Genomic DNA, 17,892 nt, shown 5'->3' with positions numbered 1-17,892 from the left:
ATGAGCAGCTACGAAGCAAGACCATGGTAAGGGTGGCTGGGTTCGATTCCCGGTGCCGGTCTAGGCAATTTTCGGTTTGGAAACTGTTTCGGCTTCCCTGCGCATAAAAGTATAGTCGTGAAAGCCTAATGATATACGAATGCAGAAATGGTAATTTGGCTTAGAAACCTCGCAGTTAATAACTGTGGAAGTGCTTAATGAACACTAAGCTGCCCAAGTGGGAGATGTAATGCCAATGAAAAAGATGATCAAATTATATCATTTTTTGTCAATTTTAATTCTTAACATCTTTAATTTACCAATTTCAAAAATTCAATATTTGAAACTAAACTTAACTTGACTATTTCAGTTGCAGAATACACCCAGGTTTTTGTGCAGGGTTTGGTTTTAGTCGATTAAGACCTTTAGCGTCAATAGAACAACGAGTTAACCCCACGAAAAATCAAAGAAAATTAAGGTGGTATTTAAAAAGTTGTGAAAGTTTTTTTTGTGTCTTTATTAAGGAGATTTTCAGCACTATGCTGGCTCGTCTGTGAATGTTCAAGTAACCGAGAATTTAATTAATTCCAACCGCGTTGAAAAAACAAGGGTATATTCAACTAGGCATACCATTTCGAAACAGCCTGCAATGTTGTCTTAATATACATATATGATATACAAACCTGAACACAAACTGGTATAACCACCGTACATTACCTGGAAAGATGAAAAAAATCAGTAAAAATAAAGTCCATGCTTAGGTAATTTTACAGGAGTTATTAAATTCGAATATCTAGATAAGGGTATGCAAAATTCGCTCCTCATTGATAAAAAGAGGCATATATCTCACATAAGTAAAAAAAATACAAAAACAAATTTCTCGCAACCTGAAACGAGTTGGAATTAAACATCAAGAGAAGCAACCCTCACCAACAAGATATGATAAAACATATTGTCTTGATTTTTTCGCACAGCTGTGCAAGACAAGTTGAATTGCATCATAAGCACCAGTGTCCCCAATATTGGACCTATTATAAACGATTTTTTCATGGAATAAGTACATCCCTCGAATCGTTTTATTATTGCCCTGAAAAACATGTCTCACGATATGTTACATATAGTGAGTGTATACAAAGATGATAATTAGAAATTTTCAACTCTCTCTGGATACAATCACTGATGAAATATATAGAAATTTTTTTAATGTAATTGTAAATGGTGATTCGTTGATTTCCTGGAAATGTTGATTCCGAGGTATGTGACAATCCTTGCAACGTTCTCCGGATGTTAGAGCTGTTATGTGGGAGCTGGGACCATCAGCAGAAACGTTTGAATTACTCTGTAATTTTGTTGGTCAGAAAAGGAAATTTCATTAGAGTTCAGAACTTCCTGAACTAGTGTCCGCAGGCTGAAACAGACCGCGTCTCGGACGTCCAAAGGCAATTTGATTGGCTTACAAAACAATTCGACAGCATGAAATGCCGATAGTACGGAACACAGATAAAACCCACTCCCAGAGACAAAATTTTCAGAAGAATTTTTTTTTCGAACCCTCTTAAATTAAAAATTTGTTCAGAAACCCCTCCCCTCACCAATTTTCTGGCTACGCCACTGTTACACATCAAATATGAACATGGAATGTCTCAACACCCAACACCCAATATTGTATGAGACCTTACAATTTTGTAAGCTTTTTTTCTTGAGCTTACATTTTTTGAATAAGAATTTAACGATTTCGCATATGCTTAGTTCTTACAGTTTTTTTTAGGTTCTTAAACATAAAATCAATCTAACAGTAGCTGGTTGGGTGTACTACTCATAAGACGAGTTAAATATAAATTTCGAAATGAGTTATTGCAAAACGTTCATATTTTATTCAAAAAATATTGTATCATACACAAGACTTTTTTGCAGATGTCGCCGCGGAGCTTTGGGTTCGCGGTTACACTGTGCTATCAACGAGAGCGAGCTTTCCGCTACAAGAATATATACACAACAAAAAATCAATGAAAGCACGTATTTGTGTGTGAGAAAGTCCGTGGGAGCAGCACTCTGTTAGCTCCGCCTGTTAGCACCGGCAATAGACAACGAACGCTAGCATCAACTTTCAAAAACTTAACTCGAGTGTTTTTATTCGTATATAGTGTAATTCAATCATCGAAATTTTAAATCGTTTCTAGAGTACAGACAATTACAAATGAAATCAATATATATTTATGGAATATCGTTTAATACAATCTATAAATATATTTTTATGGAAAACTATATCAATTGCTTTTCAGCATAATTATAATTTTGTAATAATTTAATACATAGGATTGTTTGTCTTATAAATAAAGAACACAAATCGTAACCATGTCTATGGAAGATGTAGGGAATAATGTTTACTCTAAAGCCTTATGGTTTTTATCAACGCATGTATATTAGATAAAATAAAGTTTGGCTCTCCTCTCTACACACAAATGCAGATAGTGAGTGAGTATTTCAAAATGTTTTTATTCTCCGTTCACACACCGTTATATGCACTACCATGCGCGAGTCCAATTAAATGTGGTGGTACTCATCTAACAGCTGTTTATGCCATGTGCGAGGGGTTTCTACTTTGTTTGTCTGCATTAAATTCGTTTCTTCCAAACAAACATCAGTTATGCGTTAAATATCTTGGCTGTGCATATGCACAGCATATGTTTCGAAATGGACAAATTGATATGAAATTTGCGAAAAAGAATCCACGTGTCTTGGAGGGACTCGAACCCTCAACCTCCTCCTAGGGTTCGAGTCCCTCCAAGACACGTGGATTCTTTTTCGCAAATTTCATATCAATTTGTCCATTTCGAAACATATGCTGTGCATATGCACAGCCAAGATATTTAACAAAAAAATGGTTTTCGTACGGCCGAGTTGCCGAATAATATGCAATTAATTGTGATCAGTTATGCGATTTTGTAGTTGATATGCTACACGCATAGATATATCGAGCAGCCGAGTCCCCCCGGTTCGTTCTGTTTGACCATGGCATCGTCTTTGTTTCCTGATCATGTGTAGTAAAACTGCGTAGTGCTGCAGGCGACCTCGTTTGCCCGTTTGTTTGGGTTAGAAGTCTATACGCTTTCCTCTTGCGTGTTGCCTTTCAACTTTATCTGGTTTCTACTGCGACAGTGGAACGGCGAAAGGGGACACACCCACCTAAAGGCCGGACTTTGAACTCCTGTGGCAATCGGTGTTTACTTGAATGAGCATAAATTATGTTGTAAACAAACCCTTACAATGATACTTTTATGAAAATCTTATGCGTGACCCAATCCCATGTATGTTATTCTAATCCATGGATAAATTGGTATTTACCTGGGAGGGAGCTCTCGACACTACACATCAAATTAATTCTATACTGTCGTCATGCAACAAGTAAATTTTCAACAAGAAAAAACAATCAACGTAGGCGCCACATGAAATGACTAAATTTTGTTTTGCGTTTTATTGTTGTTATATTGCCTTCAAAAATTTGCTTGCCGAGAGTTTCGTTTTCGGCTCACACTGACAGCATGATTTCGGTTCGGCTTGACACACACATTTTTCGTATCTGTTTCTCCCTCCCAGGTATTTACAATATGTTTAATTCATAGTGTGACATTGGGGGGAGAGGGTATTGAAAACCGTCAATTTTTGCGTTACGTAATTAATGGATCTTCCCTAATGTACAGTTTAGATAGTGTTATGAAGGACTATTTTAACGAGGCAAACGAAAGTAATTTGGTTTATACTGTCGATATATCTATAGTTCCATACTCGTCCCGTTATTGGTTTCCTCTAAGATGATTTTTAAACATAATTTTCAGATAACACTTTTTTAGTATAGCTTCGGAATCTGAACAATTCATATGTTTGTTCTTTAATATTTAAAAAGCAGTGTGCTGCAATTCCACAAGTTATCATACAATTAACTTATCATATCTGTGGGGATTACATCCCCACACTGAGACAGAGCTGCCTCGCAGCTTAGTGTTCATTAAGCACTTCCACAGTTATTAACCGCGAGGTTTCTAAGCCAGGTTATCATTTCTGCATTCGTATATCATGAGGCTAACACGATGATACTTTTATGCCCAGGGAAATCGAGACAATTTCCAAACCGAAAATTGCCTAGACCGGCACCGGGAATCGAGCCCAACCACCCTCAGCATGGTCTTGCTTTGTAGTCGCGCGTCTAACCGCACGGCTAAGGAGGGCCCACCAGTGGCGTAGCCAGAAAATTGGTCTGGGGGGGGTTTTCTGAACATTTTTTTTTCGAAAAAAAAAGTTCTTCCAAAAATGTTGTCTTTGGGGGGAGTTTTATACCCAAAACCACCCCCGTGGCTACGCCACTGGGGCCCACCAACTTATCATATACAGATCATCTTATTCGAGACGAGCCAGCCCAGGGCTAAAAGTCTCGCTAATAAAGACAACAAAAAAAGATCATCTTCTTAATTCACAATTTTTTTTTTTTCTGTTCGGGTGTGCCACTGCGACCAATTATTAGATCTATTGTAGCGTTACCCGTATCCTTAGTGTTTAAGTGCATGTCGAATTACTCCAGTGCTATTGAGAAGCAATGCAGTATCGGTTTCGATACAGTAGTTGTTTTGTTTTCTCAAGACCACCATGACAAGGTCCCGCTATTTAGACCCTTCATAGAGAGCAATCCCATTGAAGGCGCGCCCCTTATCAATGGGAAATCAATCCTTTCTTGAGAAAACAGAACAGTAATACTGTTTTTGGCCATGCATCGGAGCCCTAGCCACATCCTTGTCTTGCTTCTAGAATATCACCAGTGAAACTCTTAAAACCCGGGATTTAGCTCTGTCCACAAGACCATTTCAAGCAAGAGAATTTGTTCAGTAATAAGAACTTCCGTGTGTTCCTCTCACTTCCATTGTTCACCAGTTCAAGAAGAGTTAGTACGTATTTAAACCCCTAACTCGATTTTTCCAGCAGTCAGTTCAGCCTAGGACCGGGTACCGAGGTTTTTTAACTAATTGCTTGAAAAGTTGTTTCCGCTGCATACAGTTTAGCCTCAAACAAGAGGAATTCGAGTCTTTCGACTGTCTGCAAGGTAACATTGATTATGTTTTATTTCTGAGACTGCTGTTGGTAGCGAGGACTAAATACGATGAATCCTTAATTACCACAACTTATTGCCCTAGCTAGAAAAATGGATTAGGCTAGGGCTCTGTTTGGTAGATCTTACACCGCAACACACTACGTCAAAGTGATCTACCGTGTTACGGGAAAATTTAATATAACAATTAAAAAAAAACTATGTAAACCTATAATACAACTAATTCAAAATTCCTTTTTCATATCTTTAACAGGATACATAATCGATCTGCTCCTCAATACTGTATCCCAGGAAACCTCTGGATCTGATCAGGTCCCTCCAAATCCATCCCACATTCCCAAACCATCGATTATCGCTACAAATCGGTCTACCGCTTTGGACCATCACACTCGTAAAAACCAGACGGTGCCACCGATTCAGGATTACCTCTTCATTGTCAGCCGAGTCAACACATCCACCTCCGGAATATATTATCTGAACGTGTCGGTAATAGACGTCCCATATCCGGCGACCCAGCTCCCCACATCGGAACCGGGCGTCAACATTTCCACCATCAATAGTTCCTTCAGCGTGATTGTCAAGGCAGACTACGACATGCGTCACGGAATTGAGTTTCTAGGTAACCATTTCCCTTTGAAATCCAATAGCATGATAAGGGAGTTCTCGCTGGTGGTACCCAGCAATCACTTCCATCACAACCACCACCACCACCACCACTATGATTCACAATTTCCGGGCCACGATTTCGGCACTTCAGACCACCCCAAATGATGGGCAAATATTTACACCTAGCACGATTAATAAAGGGTCGTCGACGATGGTTCACGGGGTGAACTCGTTATCAGCAGTTTAATTATTAATCCGCCGAGGTAAACAAAAAAGTAACTTATATAGAACGGGACGCAAACAACCTTGCCGGTCGATCTTGGATTATTCCAGCTGAATCTATTCAGCGCTAAAAATATTATCAATATTAGAAGTGAACGCGGGCGCCGTCAAGGTTTGTCCCGGTCTAATCAGAAGCACATGCAAGTGAGTGATGTAGATGTAGAGGGATTGACTTTCGGAGGAAGAGAAGACATTGATAATTTCATCATATTCGGGATCGCGTCAATTGCAGGCACTCTACTAGTAGTGTATGGAAATGACGTGCATTGCACTTGATTGATTAAAGGATCGACGTCAGGGTTTCAGTGACTATGACGGCTAGAAAAAGATTTCTATTGAAGTGGTAAAAAATGTTTGCCTATTGGGATGTGAACAAAGTACACAATGGATCAACAGCAACACAATGTCCAGACCAAGTGAGTCGTCTCACTCGTTCGATTCTCGTAACTTACAGGCAAAAACTTATTTAAAAGATTTTATATTGCTTCAAAACTATGTTGCTATTATCTAACAAAATTTCTACCTTGAGCAAAAGAGTCTGTCTACAATCATAGAACTCTCCAGGCTCTGTTTGAATGAATTACTGAAATTGAAGTTCTTGTCTTTTTCAAAGCTTATTCAACCGATTTAATGCAATGCAGTGGGGTGCATTGCAAATCAGCAGTCTATGTATTGTAAAGAAAGAGGTTTATTAAATAGTTACGTAAGCTAATATGATGCCACATGTTTTCAAATCTTTCAATGCAATGAATGAGTTGCTAAAAAAGGTTTTTTTAATATGAACTGAATGTTAATTTTTGTTTTACAACAAGTTGCATATTACTATAAATGAAAATCAATCCAATAATTGCTTCTGTATTGTTTTTACTTCATATGAAGATTCTTGTTTAATGTCAAATTTATGCAAAAAACAATAGGATTGCCAAACATTTCCGAAATATGGAACTACTTTTCAATGCTGAAATTCATAGTCCTCAAAATATTCATATTATTACGGGTCTTATAGAACATACTATTTGACCACTCAGCTAGGCTAAGTGAGCAAAATACAATTATGTGATTAATGTTAACTTTTTGCTAAATATTCAAGTACTCAAGTACAACACTCATTACTTAGTTGTATAGAAGCAGGTAGACCGTTTAATCACTCTAACACGAACTGTGAAAGAAGTGTATTACTATCCAGAATTGCAAAAAATAATCTAAAAACTTTAACATAATTTCATACATCACACTGTTAAAAAAAACTTCAACACGTCCGCGGTCCTGAATCGCTGACGCAGAATAGTTCATGTTGTGTATCACAAGCGTTGCATAAAACAAAATACAATAGCGCGCGTCCTTGAGTGTTAATAAGTTTGCGTAATATTTTGTATCATCAACGATCAAGTAATAAAAAAAATAATACTTTAAATAGCGAATAAGTAAAACAAAGATATTTTTGTATAGCAAATGGTCAATGGAAACGCACTTGGCATTGGTGACACAATAACCTATATACCAAAACACATTGAATCATAGCCTTAAAACTTTATAACTAATAAATTCATGTTCCAAATATTATTTATTTTTTCCGACTAAGGCCGGAGTGGCATTTGCAGTACGTAAAAAATCGTTTACCGAGCTAAAGGTCTTTGACTACACGCCGCCAACCACGCATTCTATAGCGGTTCTGTCTCCTTGTGCACGTCGGGTCGTTGTCGAGAACCTTTTTTACCGAGTCATTTTCCAACATTTTGTTTACGTGCCCGGCCCACCACAGTCGTATGATTTTCGCGGAATGAACGATGGATGGTTCTCCCAGTAACTGATGCATACCGTGGTATATTCTCCTCCTCCACGAACCCTGCACCATAGACGGTACGCATTACTTTCCTTTCTAAAACTTCAAGTTAACGTTGGTCCTCCACGAGAATCGTTCAGGTCTCGTATCCGTAGAGGACTACGGTACTAATTGGCGTTTTGTAGATAGTCAGTTTGGTACAGCAGCGAACACAATTCGATTGTAGCGTCTTACGGAATTCAAAGTACGTATGATTTCCTTTCACGATTCTGAAGTGATGATGTCTAGTCCGATCCACTTAGCTTCCCTTTTCAGTATGATGTACGCTCCCTCTATCCTCTCAAAGTTACGTGCCATAATATCAATGTCCTCGGTGAAATCAAATAGCTGGACGTACTTCGTGAATATCGTACCACATGTGTCAACCCTTGCCCTTCGTTTTTTTTACTTCATTAACGTGTTTTTCCTTGCCCTTCGTATTAACTTCTCTAAAGCGATTTTGAATACATAGCAGGCACGAAAGACCATCAGCATGCCATAGCACTCTGTGCGTTTAAAACGGAATTTTGAACTACGCACAACACAACATTCAATCTATCGTCACCTGTTTGTGCATTAACTGTCCTGTCATAGCTGGTATCGATCGATTGTATCATATTATTTATTTATTATCAGACTAAGACCAGAGTGGCCTGTGCAGTGCATAAAAGTCCTCTCCATTCAGCTCGGTCCATGGCTGCACGTCACCAACCACGCAGTCCGCGGAAAGTCCGCAGATCGTCCTCCACCTGATCGATCCACCTTGTCCGCTGTGCACCTCGCCTTCTTGTTCCCGTCGGATCGTTGTCGAGAACCATTTTCACCGGATTACTGTCCGACAATCTGGCTACGTGCCCGGTCCATCGCAGTCGTCCGATTTTCGCGGTGTGAACGATGGGTCGCTCTCCCAGCAGCTCATACAACTCGTGGTTCATTTGCCTCCTGTACGTACCGTCCGCCATCTGCACCCCACCATAGATGGTATGCAGCAGTTACCTTTCGAAAACTCCAAGTGCGCGTTAGTCCTCCACGAGCATCGTCCAGGTCTTGTGAGCGTTTTGTAGATTGTCAGTTTGGTACGGCGGCGAACTCTATTCGATCGGAGCGTTTTGCGGAGTCCAAAGTACGTACGATTTCCAGCCACTATGCGCCTCCGAATTTCTCTGCTGGTATCTTAGGCAGTCACCAGTGAGCCCAGCCCAAGTACACCAATTCTTCTATCACCTCGATTTCGTCACCACCGATGCAAACTCGCGGCGGAACCTCTTCCTATCATGTACTTCGTCTTCGACGTTTTGATGACTAGTCCGATCCGCTTAGCTTCCCTCTTCAGTCTGATGTAACGCTTCTTTCTCGTCGTCGGGTCTCCCTTCGTGTGGGCAGTGCACGTTGATGATGCTATAGTTGAAAAAACGGTTTTTTATCCTCAGCTTGCACATCTCTACGTTGATTGGCTGCCACACAATCACGCGTTGGTACATCTTGCCCAGAATTATGAAGCCGATTCCCAGCTCGTTGGTAGTGCCACAGCTTTGGTAGAAGGTAGCCGCTCGATGCCCGCTTTTCCACACTGTCTGTCCTGTCCAGCAGATTTCCTGCAGCGCTACGACGTTGAAGTTTCGGGGATGTAACTCATCGTAGATTATCCTGTCGCAACCTGCAAAGCCTAGCGACTTGCACTTCCATGTTCCAAGCTTCGAATCGTGATCCTTTATTTGTCGCATAGGTCGTTGCCGACTGTATCGAGTCATTTTATCTTCTATTTTGTTCGTGATGGTTGTTTTTAAAGGCGGCTAATTGGGCCTGTGCAAACCTCCTGTCTCGCGGTCCTGTCAGGTCTGTTTAGCGTCCCACCTAACACCAGGACTTGGGCTTGTGGGCTTTAAGCGGCACACGGTCGCTTTGGCGGAGCCTACTTGCGGATACATGCAGCTTTTTATAGAAGTTAAACAGAGCCAACTGTCAAACCCCACCACATCCTAGGCAGACACCACAACTCGCAGATTGCCTGGGGAGGGATCGTCAAGCCCTTGGACATAGTCCTGCTGTTCACTAAGTTCAGCAAGTACACCTAATTAAAAAACCCTGATTAATCCACCTAGTGGTGTTGTTGCTTTTCTCGGGCAAAAAAAAAATTCAAAAATATGAGTACAGACCCATTCGATTTTGTCAACACATTTTTGCCTTTCTCGTACAACAAAGTTGTACCGAAAGGCTATTATTTCACTCCAAAATCGAACTTTTTATAGAAGTCTCGGAGACCCATGATGTTATATACCAATCGACTCAGCTCGACAAACTGAACAAATGTCTGTCAGTCCGTGTGTATGTGCGGATTTATTCATTCATTTATTTAGTTAACATCTAAACAGATAACACTGAATCAACAATTTGACGCCACAATGCACGGTTCGAGGTCGCATCTCTCCATCCTCGGATACGCCCCACGCTCGCCAAGTCGTTCTGCACCTGGTCTGCCCATCTCGCTCGCTGCGCTCCACGCCGTCTCGTACCTGCCGGATCGGAAACGAACACCATCTTTGCAGGGTTGCTATCCGGCATTCTTGCAACATGTCCTGCCCATCGTACCCTTCCGGCTTTAGCTACCTTCTGGATACTGGGTTCGCCGTAGAGCTGGGCGAGCTCATTGTTCATTCTTCGCCGCCACACACCGTCTTCTTGCACACCGCCAAAGATGGTCCTAAGCACCCGTCTCTTGAATACTCCGAGTGCTTGCAAGTCCTCCTCGAGCATTGTACAGTCCTCCTCGAGTGTATGTGCGGATGTGTGTGATGAAAACTGAAAAACATTAGCCACTTTTTCATATAGTAATTCTCAACCGATTTTCTCGCAACAAGTTGCATTCGACGGGGGACAAACCCTAGTTAATCACTATTGAATATAATCACGATCGGTCATTGCGTTCAAAAGTTATGAAGGAAATGTTGCGTTAATCCATATAAGCTTGGTTGGTTGATTCTCTATACAGCGTTTGCAAGAGCCGTAATGTAGGCAATTATTTATGATATTCCGGCTAAATCCGGCTCTGGATCACACTACCGCGAAACCAAACGATTGAATCGAGAAAGGCATCGAAGGTGGATTAATCTGGGTTTTATTTTTATTTTTTAACTTCTGATATTGCTATAAACCACGTAAATATCGTAATCCTCGTAAAAAAAGTTGTTATACTCCTAAACCGACGTAAATTTTTTTTTAGAAAAGTCGCGTAATTTTTTTTTCGAGATAAACGTTTAAATATCGAAATTTTCGTAAAAGAAATTAGTTAGACCCCGAAAACGACGAAAAAAAAAATTGCGTAATTTTTTTTAGTGTAAACGTTTAGATTTCAAAAATCGCGTAAAAAAGGGTCACGGTGTGCCTAGCGTCACAAAAAGTGAAGAAATGTTGAAGTATCATGATAAAACAAAAACCATTCGATTTTGGCAACATAAATGTGGTGGTTTAATCCTGTGGGGTCTGTAATTGTTTTTAGTGTCTTTTGCGCATAAAAACAGTATTTTGGCCATAGCTTCTGATTGCATAGTCCAATCTGGCCAATTTTCAATAGCTAACAATGGGACAGGATTCCCCGTCGAATTGTTGCGAGTAATTCGGCCAAGGCTAAGTTTAAAAAAGTGTGTCTACAACATTTTTTAAACATACACACGTACATACATACACACATAACAGACATCACCTAAATTCGTCGAATTGAGTCGATTTTTTGGGTCTCCAAGTCCATCAAAAGTTTGGTTTTGGATTAATCATATAGCCCAGCGGTTCTCAACCTTTTTCTTGAGAGGTACCCCTTCGAACTTTCGCATTAATTGAGGTACCCCCTATTTTTTTACTATAAATGAAAATAAACGTAGATTAGATATATGAAAAACGGACCTGAAAACTAACGGGAACTAACTCTTCAGGAAGTTGGCTGAAATTTTCATTATTCCGTGCAAAAATTCCAATTCAAAGTGAATTTATATATCAAGCTTCCTACAGGACTTTTTTTTGTCTATTGAAGGCTTCCGAGCATCTTGAAGAGGTGCTATCAAGGATAGCTGAGATTTTTGATAGTGTCTGACAGTGAACAAAGAATTCCGAGTCTCCAAGGGAAGCTTCCGGGCCTCTCGAAAAAACGCTGCCGTACCTCCTGAAGGGAAGCTTCCAAGCCTGTTGCAGGGAGGCATCTGGGTCTCTTGAAGACGGCTTTCGAGCCCTTGAAAGGGAACTTCAGAGGCTCTTCATAGGAAGCTTCCGATCCTCTTGAAAGCGGCGAAAGTACGCTTCTATGCCTGTTGGGAGAAGAATTTCGTGCCTTTTGAAAAAAGCTTATGAGCCACTTGAAAGGAGGCTTTCGTGCCTCTTGGAAGGCGGTTTTCGAGTCTCTTGAATAAAGGCTTCCGAACATATTGAAGGGAGGCTTTCGAGCATATTGAAGGAAGCCTTCACATCCTCTTGAAGGATGGCTTCAAAACCCTTTGAAAGTGGCTTACGAGCCACTTAAAGGAAGCCTTCTGAGCGTCTTGAAATTACGCTTCGAAGCCTCTCGGTGTAAGAATCTCGTGCCTCTTGAAGGGAAGCTTCCGGGCTTCTTGAAAGGAGGCTTACGAGCCTTTTAAAAGGAAGTTTACGAGCCTCTTGAATCGATTCTTTCGAGCCTCTGGATGGCAGGCTTATGCTCCTTTTGCAAGGCGGCTTTCAAGCCACTTGAAAAGAGGCTTCTGAGCTTCTTAAAAAGCTTTTGAACCTCTTGAAAGGATGCTTCCAAGCCTCTTGAAAGGAGACTTAAGAACCTCTTGGAGGCGGTTCGGTTGTGGCCTTTCACAAATTACGTAACGCTGAAGAGGGAGGGAGAGGCTCAAACCGAGCGTTACGATCCATACAAAAAAAAATTAAACCTTTCATACAAAAAGTGTAACGAGGGGGAGGGTGAGTGGCGGTCAAAAATCACCAAATTTAGCGTTACGTAATTTTACAAAGAACCCTTGAAAGGAGGCTTCCAAGCCTCTTAAAGTATTTTGAAGGAAGGCTTCCGAGTATCTTGAATGGAGGCTTCCGAGTATCTTGAATGGAGGCTTCAGAGCCTCTTGAAAGGCAGCTTTCGAACCACTTAAAAGGAGGCTCCTGAGCATCTACAATAAGCTTCAAGGTACGCTTCCAAGCTTGAAAGAAGAATTCCGAGCTTCTTGAAAGGAAAGAAAGCTTCCGAGCCTCTTGAAAGCAGCTTTCCGAGATTCTTGATGGGAGGCTTCCGAGCATCTTGAAGAGAGGTTTCCGAGCCTTGAATAGATGCACATGAGCCTCTTCAAAATAGGCTTTCAAGTCTCTTGAAGGAAGAATACCGAGCCTCTTCATATTAGGGCTGCTGAGTATCTTAAAAGCAAGTTTCCGTTCCCTTGAATAGAGGCTTTCGAGCCTCTTGAAAGGAGGCTTCCGAGCCTCTTGAAAGGAGGTACGAGTCTTTTGAAAGGAGGCTTTGAGATGCTTGGATGGAAGCTTCCGAGAAGTGTAGAAGGATGCTTTCAATTCTCCCGAAACGAAGCAACTGAGATTTTAGAAAAAAAAAGTCTCGATGCCTCTCAAATGGAAGCTTCCGTCCCTCCAGACTCTTTTAGTTAGGTTTAAGTGCAAAAACATGATGTTAACAAATTATGCAATATTTTGTTTCGATAAGATAGATTCCACGAAAGTTTTTTAAAATTTGCTCATTCAACGTTTTGTCCTGTTCATGTTTTATCGCACAGATTTACTAATCGCCATGCGTAGTATGTTCAAAACATAGTTTTGAAATAAAAAAACTACACAATTATCAAAAGATTATCAATAAGTTTTGATTGGAATTGTAATACAGCCGCCATTACGCATTATTGTCCGAGGTACCCCCTGGGACCAACGAAGTTACCCCCAGGGGTACATGTACCCCAGGTTGAGAACCGCTGATATAGCCTTTACGTATACTTATTATACGAGAAAGGCAAAAATACATGTTTTCATACTAATCTTAATATAAACTTCAAACGCGATGCGGAAATCAAGGAACCAACCGATCAAGCTATGTATGTGTGCATGAGTCAATGCATATATGTGTATATGTTCGAAAATTAGAAGAAATCTTTAATGTTCATAGAAAAAGTACTTTACATTTTCAAAACACTGTATCTCAAGATCGGAACAGAGTACCTCGGGTTTTTAAGCGTTGTAGCGCAATGTACAATGTGGGGCCCTCCTTAGCCGTGCGGTAAGACGCGCGGCTACAAAGCAAGACCATGCTGAGGGTGGCTGGGTTCGATTCCCGCTGCCGGTCTAGGCAATTTTCGGGTTGGAAATTGCCTCGACTTCCTTGGGCATAAAAGTATCAACGTGTTAGCCTCATGATATATGAATGCAAAAATGGTAACTTGGCTTAGAAACTTCGCTGTTAATAACTGTGGAAGTGCTTAATGAACACTAAGCTGCGAGGCGGCTCTGTCCCAGTTTGGGGATGTAATGTCAATAAGAAGAAGAAGAACGCAATGTACGAATGGCCAAAGAACACGTTGGTGATGATAATATTTAAATAAAAATATATTCATTGGGTGAAAATGCATTTTTTGCACAAACCCTTGAAAATTGTTCATTTGGCACACTGCAGCTCAAAAAATATTTTGTTATAAAATTTATGAAAAATTTTCTTTCGAATGGTTACCTTATATTCATTCTGGGCTTCACAGTTACATAGATATTAACACAACGCTATGACAGGTTTCATACATTTGTCCGAAAAGGAGGATGGTCGTATTGATCGTGGGGAGGTACAATCACTACGAAATTTTGGATTTAAGGTTATAACTCATACATAAGCAATTGGTCTCGGTTACTTCATATGGAATGACTTACTTACTTACTTATGGATCCTGTACACCTCCGGTGGTGCAAAGGGCCGACTTGAAAGATCTCCATCCTGAGCGATGCCCGGCTATCGCTTTAACCTGTTGCCAGGTTAGATTTCGGTCAACTTCTTTTATTTCTTTATTGAGGCTTCGCCGCCATGAGCCTCTGGGTCTGCCTCTGCTGCGATGTCCCGCTGGGTTCCAGTCTAATGCTTGCTTACAGATTTCGTTTCCGCCCTTACGTAGAGTGTGGCCGACCCAGCCCCACTTCCAATCCCGAATTTCTGTTGCTATCGGCCTTTGGTGAAAACGACGATGGAGCTCGTTGTTTGAGATCCAGTTGTGAGGTCACCAGGCCCGAATTATATACCGCAGGCATCTTTTGATGAACACCTGCAGCCGTTGAGTGTTCTCCACTGATACACACCATGTTTCGCTAGCGCTAAACAGCACAGATTTCACGTTAGAGTTGAAAATTCGTATTTTGGTGCTTATCTGCCTGTTTTTCCAGATATTTCTTAAACTCGCAAAGGCAGCCCTTGCTTTCTTGATCCGTGCGACGCCATTTGGCTACCAAGATATTGGAAGCTTTCAACATTCTCCACTGGTTGCCCGGCTACTGTGAAACTGGAAGGAGTCACCGTGTTTACATCCAACGATTTGGTTTTGTTGACGTTGATGACTAAACCTGCCGAGGAGGAGCGATCGGCAAGGTCGTTGAGCTTACTCTGCATATCAGAGCGCCGTTGCGCGAGTAGTGCAACGTCATCCGCCAATTCGAAGTCGTTTAGGTGCTCCATGGTTATAGGCTGCCATAACAGCCCGCGGTTTGGTTATCGCATCTACCAGAATCTCGTCGATTACGATGAGGAACAGTAACGGTGATAGAATGCATCCTTGTATCACACCAGCTACGACCCGGATAGGGTAGGACAGGACCCCATTGTGCAGCACTTCACACGAAAAGGCCTCGTACTGTACGTACCGATGAGGCCGATGATTTTCTCAGGAACCCCCTTGCGTCTCAGCGCGCCCCACATATTCTCGTGATTGAGACGGTCGAAAGCTTTTTCGTAGTCAATGAATACCAAGTAAAGGGACTCTTGGAATTCGTTAACCTGCTCCAAAATGATGACAATATGGTCCACACAGGATCTTCCGGCACGGAATCCGGTTTGCTGCCGCCGGAGAGTCGCATCGATCTTCTCCTGAATCCGGGCTAGGATAATTTTGCACAGAACTTTGAGAACGGTACACAGCAACATAATGCCTCGCCAGTTATCGCATACAGTCAGGTCACCCTTTTTGGGCACCTTCACTAAGATACCTTGCATCCAGTCGACCGGGAAAGTTGCGGTGTCTCAGATATTACGAAATAAACGATGCAGTAGTTGAGCGGATGTCATGGGGTCAGCTTTGAACATCTCGGCTGGTATGCGATCGACTCCTGGGGCTTTGTTCGATTCGATGCTTTGGATGGCTGTTTGAAGCTCTAGCAGTGATGGAGCTTCGGTATTGACACGTGTTATACGTCGGATCCTAGGCAGATCATGCCGAGGTGGTGATGGCCTGGTTGGCACTTGAAAAGTTGTTCGAAGTGCTCGAACCAGCGTTTCAGCTGGTCAGTTGGGTCGGTCAATAACTGATCATTCGCGTCTTTCACAGGCATCGTTGCATTCATCTTCGCCCCGCTTAAGCGTCGTGAGATATCGTAGAGGAGGCGAATGTCCCCGGTTGCGGCGGCTCTCTCCTTCGTCGGCCAGAGAGTTCTGCCCACGCTCGCTTGTCCCGTCGACATGAGCGTTTTACTTCCTTCTCAAGAGCCGTGTATCGTTGACGGGCTAAGACTTTGGCTCCTCTGGTTTTCGATCGCTCTATCGCGGCTTTGGCTTCTCTTCGCTCCTCTATCTTCCTCCAGGTCTCATCGGTGATCCATTGTTTTCTCTGGGTGCGTAGTTCACCCAGATTGTTCTCGCTGGTGGCGATGAAGGCATTCTTGATGGCGGTCCATTGGTCTTCCACGCTGCCACCTTCCGGAATATCTGCAGCACGCGTCTCCAGTTCTTCAACGAAGGACCGTTTCACCGTGGCATCTTCCAGTCGGCGTGTGTTGAATCGTCGTCCAACTCTTTCCTCCTGCCGACGAATCCGCGCAATGCGCAGGCGTATTTCGCCGATGAGGAGGTGATGATCAGACGCGATATCGGCACTACGTTTATTCCTTACATCAAGAAGGCTCCGTTTCCATTTTCGGCTGATGCAGATGTGGTCGATTTGATTTTCTGTAAAGCCGTCACGGGAGACCCACGTGACCTTGTGAACCGGTCGATGAGGGAAGAGCGATCCCACGATCACCATGTCGTTATTACCACAAAATTCTGCGAACAGCTCTCCGTTTTCGCTCATTTCTCCGAGACCATGGCGTCCCATAATGCGCTCATGGTTCGAGTTGTCGGATCCGATCTTCGCATTGAAGTCGCCCAAACAGATCTTGATATCACCCTTCGGAATTCTATCTACGACGGCATTGAGTTGACTGTAGAAGTTCTCTTTGTCTTGCAGATCGGCAGCATCGGTTGGCGCATAACATTGGATTATAGTAAGGTTTCGGACCCGTGTTCTAAATCTGGCAACGATTATCCTTTCACTTATAGGTTCCCACTTCATAAGCGCAGAGTGTGCCTGAGCGCTTAGTAGGAAGCCAACTCCGCGATGCCGGGGAGCGTGTTCACCTCGTAAACCAGAGTATAGCAGAACTTGTCCCGACGGCGTTCTGTGTTCTCCAAAGTTTGGCCAACGGACTTCACTCAGTCCCAGGATCTCAAGCTTCATGCGGCGTGCCCCATTGGCAAGTTGTGCCAATTTACCCTGCTGGGCTAGGGTTAAAACGTTCCATGTTCCTATTCGTGTCCGTTGTTTCGCGCTAAGAGTCGTCGCCGTAAAATCAGTCCGTATTCTTTCATTATCGGATTCTCGAACAAATTGATGTTTCGGAAACAGTAGGTTGTTGGCCCAAGGTTCCCTATCCACCGGGATGGGGCTGCCATCTTAGGTATAGCTTCCGAAATGCTATTTTCATACTCAGCCGCTGGATGCCAGAACAGACGCTGTTGGAGCCGCACCTCAGTGGTGAACAGACGCTCGATTAGTCGGGTCAAATTTGTTTAAAGTCCCACCCAACACCAGGACTAGGCTAGTGCGCTTTGAGCGGCACACGGTCGCTTTGATAGGGC

At 42.4% G+C, this 17,892-nt stretch overlaps 2 protein-coding genes across 6 annotated transcripts in view; one reads left to right on the top strand and one right to left on the bottom strand.

Moving 5' to 3' along the window:
* The window catches only part of LOC134219628 (mucin-2), a 144,814-nt gene that overhangs the window by 107,110 nt on the left and 19,812 nt on the right, over positions 1-17,892 (bottom strand). The window contains exon 1 of one of the 3 annotated variants that reach the window (XM_062698437.1): positions 663-696. The exons of the other annotated variants lie outside the window; for them this stretch is intronic. Coding sequence (XP_062554421.1) covers positions 663-693 — 31 coding nt within the window. The 5' untranslated portion in view covers positions 694-696. Of the gene's footprint in view, positions 1-662; positions 697-17,892 lie in introns of those variants that run through there. 3 annotated transcript variants of the gene reach the window in all.
* Positions 1-17,892, top strand: part of LOC134219671 (uncharacterized) — a 105,455-nt gene that overhangs the window by 68,657 nt on the left and 18,906 nt on the right. For all 3 annotated transcript variants that reach the window (XM_062698497.1, XM_062698477.1, XM_062698485.1), the window contains exon 6: positions 5,331-5,696. In XM_062698497.1, the coding sequence (XP_062554481.1) occupies positions 5,331-5,696 (366 nt within the window). The remainder of the gene's footprint in view (positions 1-5,330; positions 5,697-17,892) is intronic.

The sequence above is a fragment of the Armigeres subalbatus genome, chromosome 1 (assembly GCF_024139115.2).
Source record: "Armigeres subalbatus isolate Guangzhou_Male chromosome 1, GZ_Asu_2, whole genome shotgun sequence".
In the NCBI taxonomy this organism is placed as follows: Eukaryota; Metazoa; Arthropoda; class Insecta; order Diptera; family Culicidae; genus Armigeres; species Armigeres subalbatus.
Note: the sequence above shows the minus strand (reverse complement) of the source record. Positions and strands in the feature narration are given on the sequence as shown.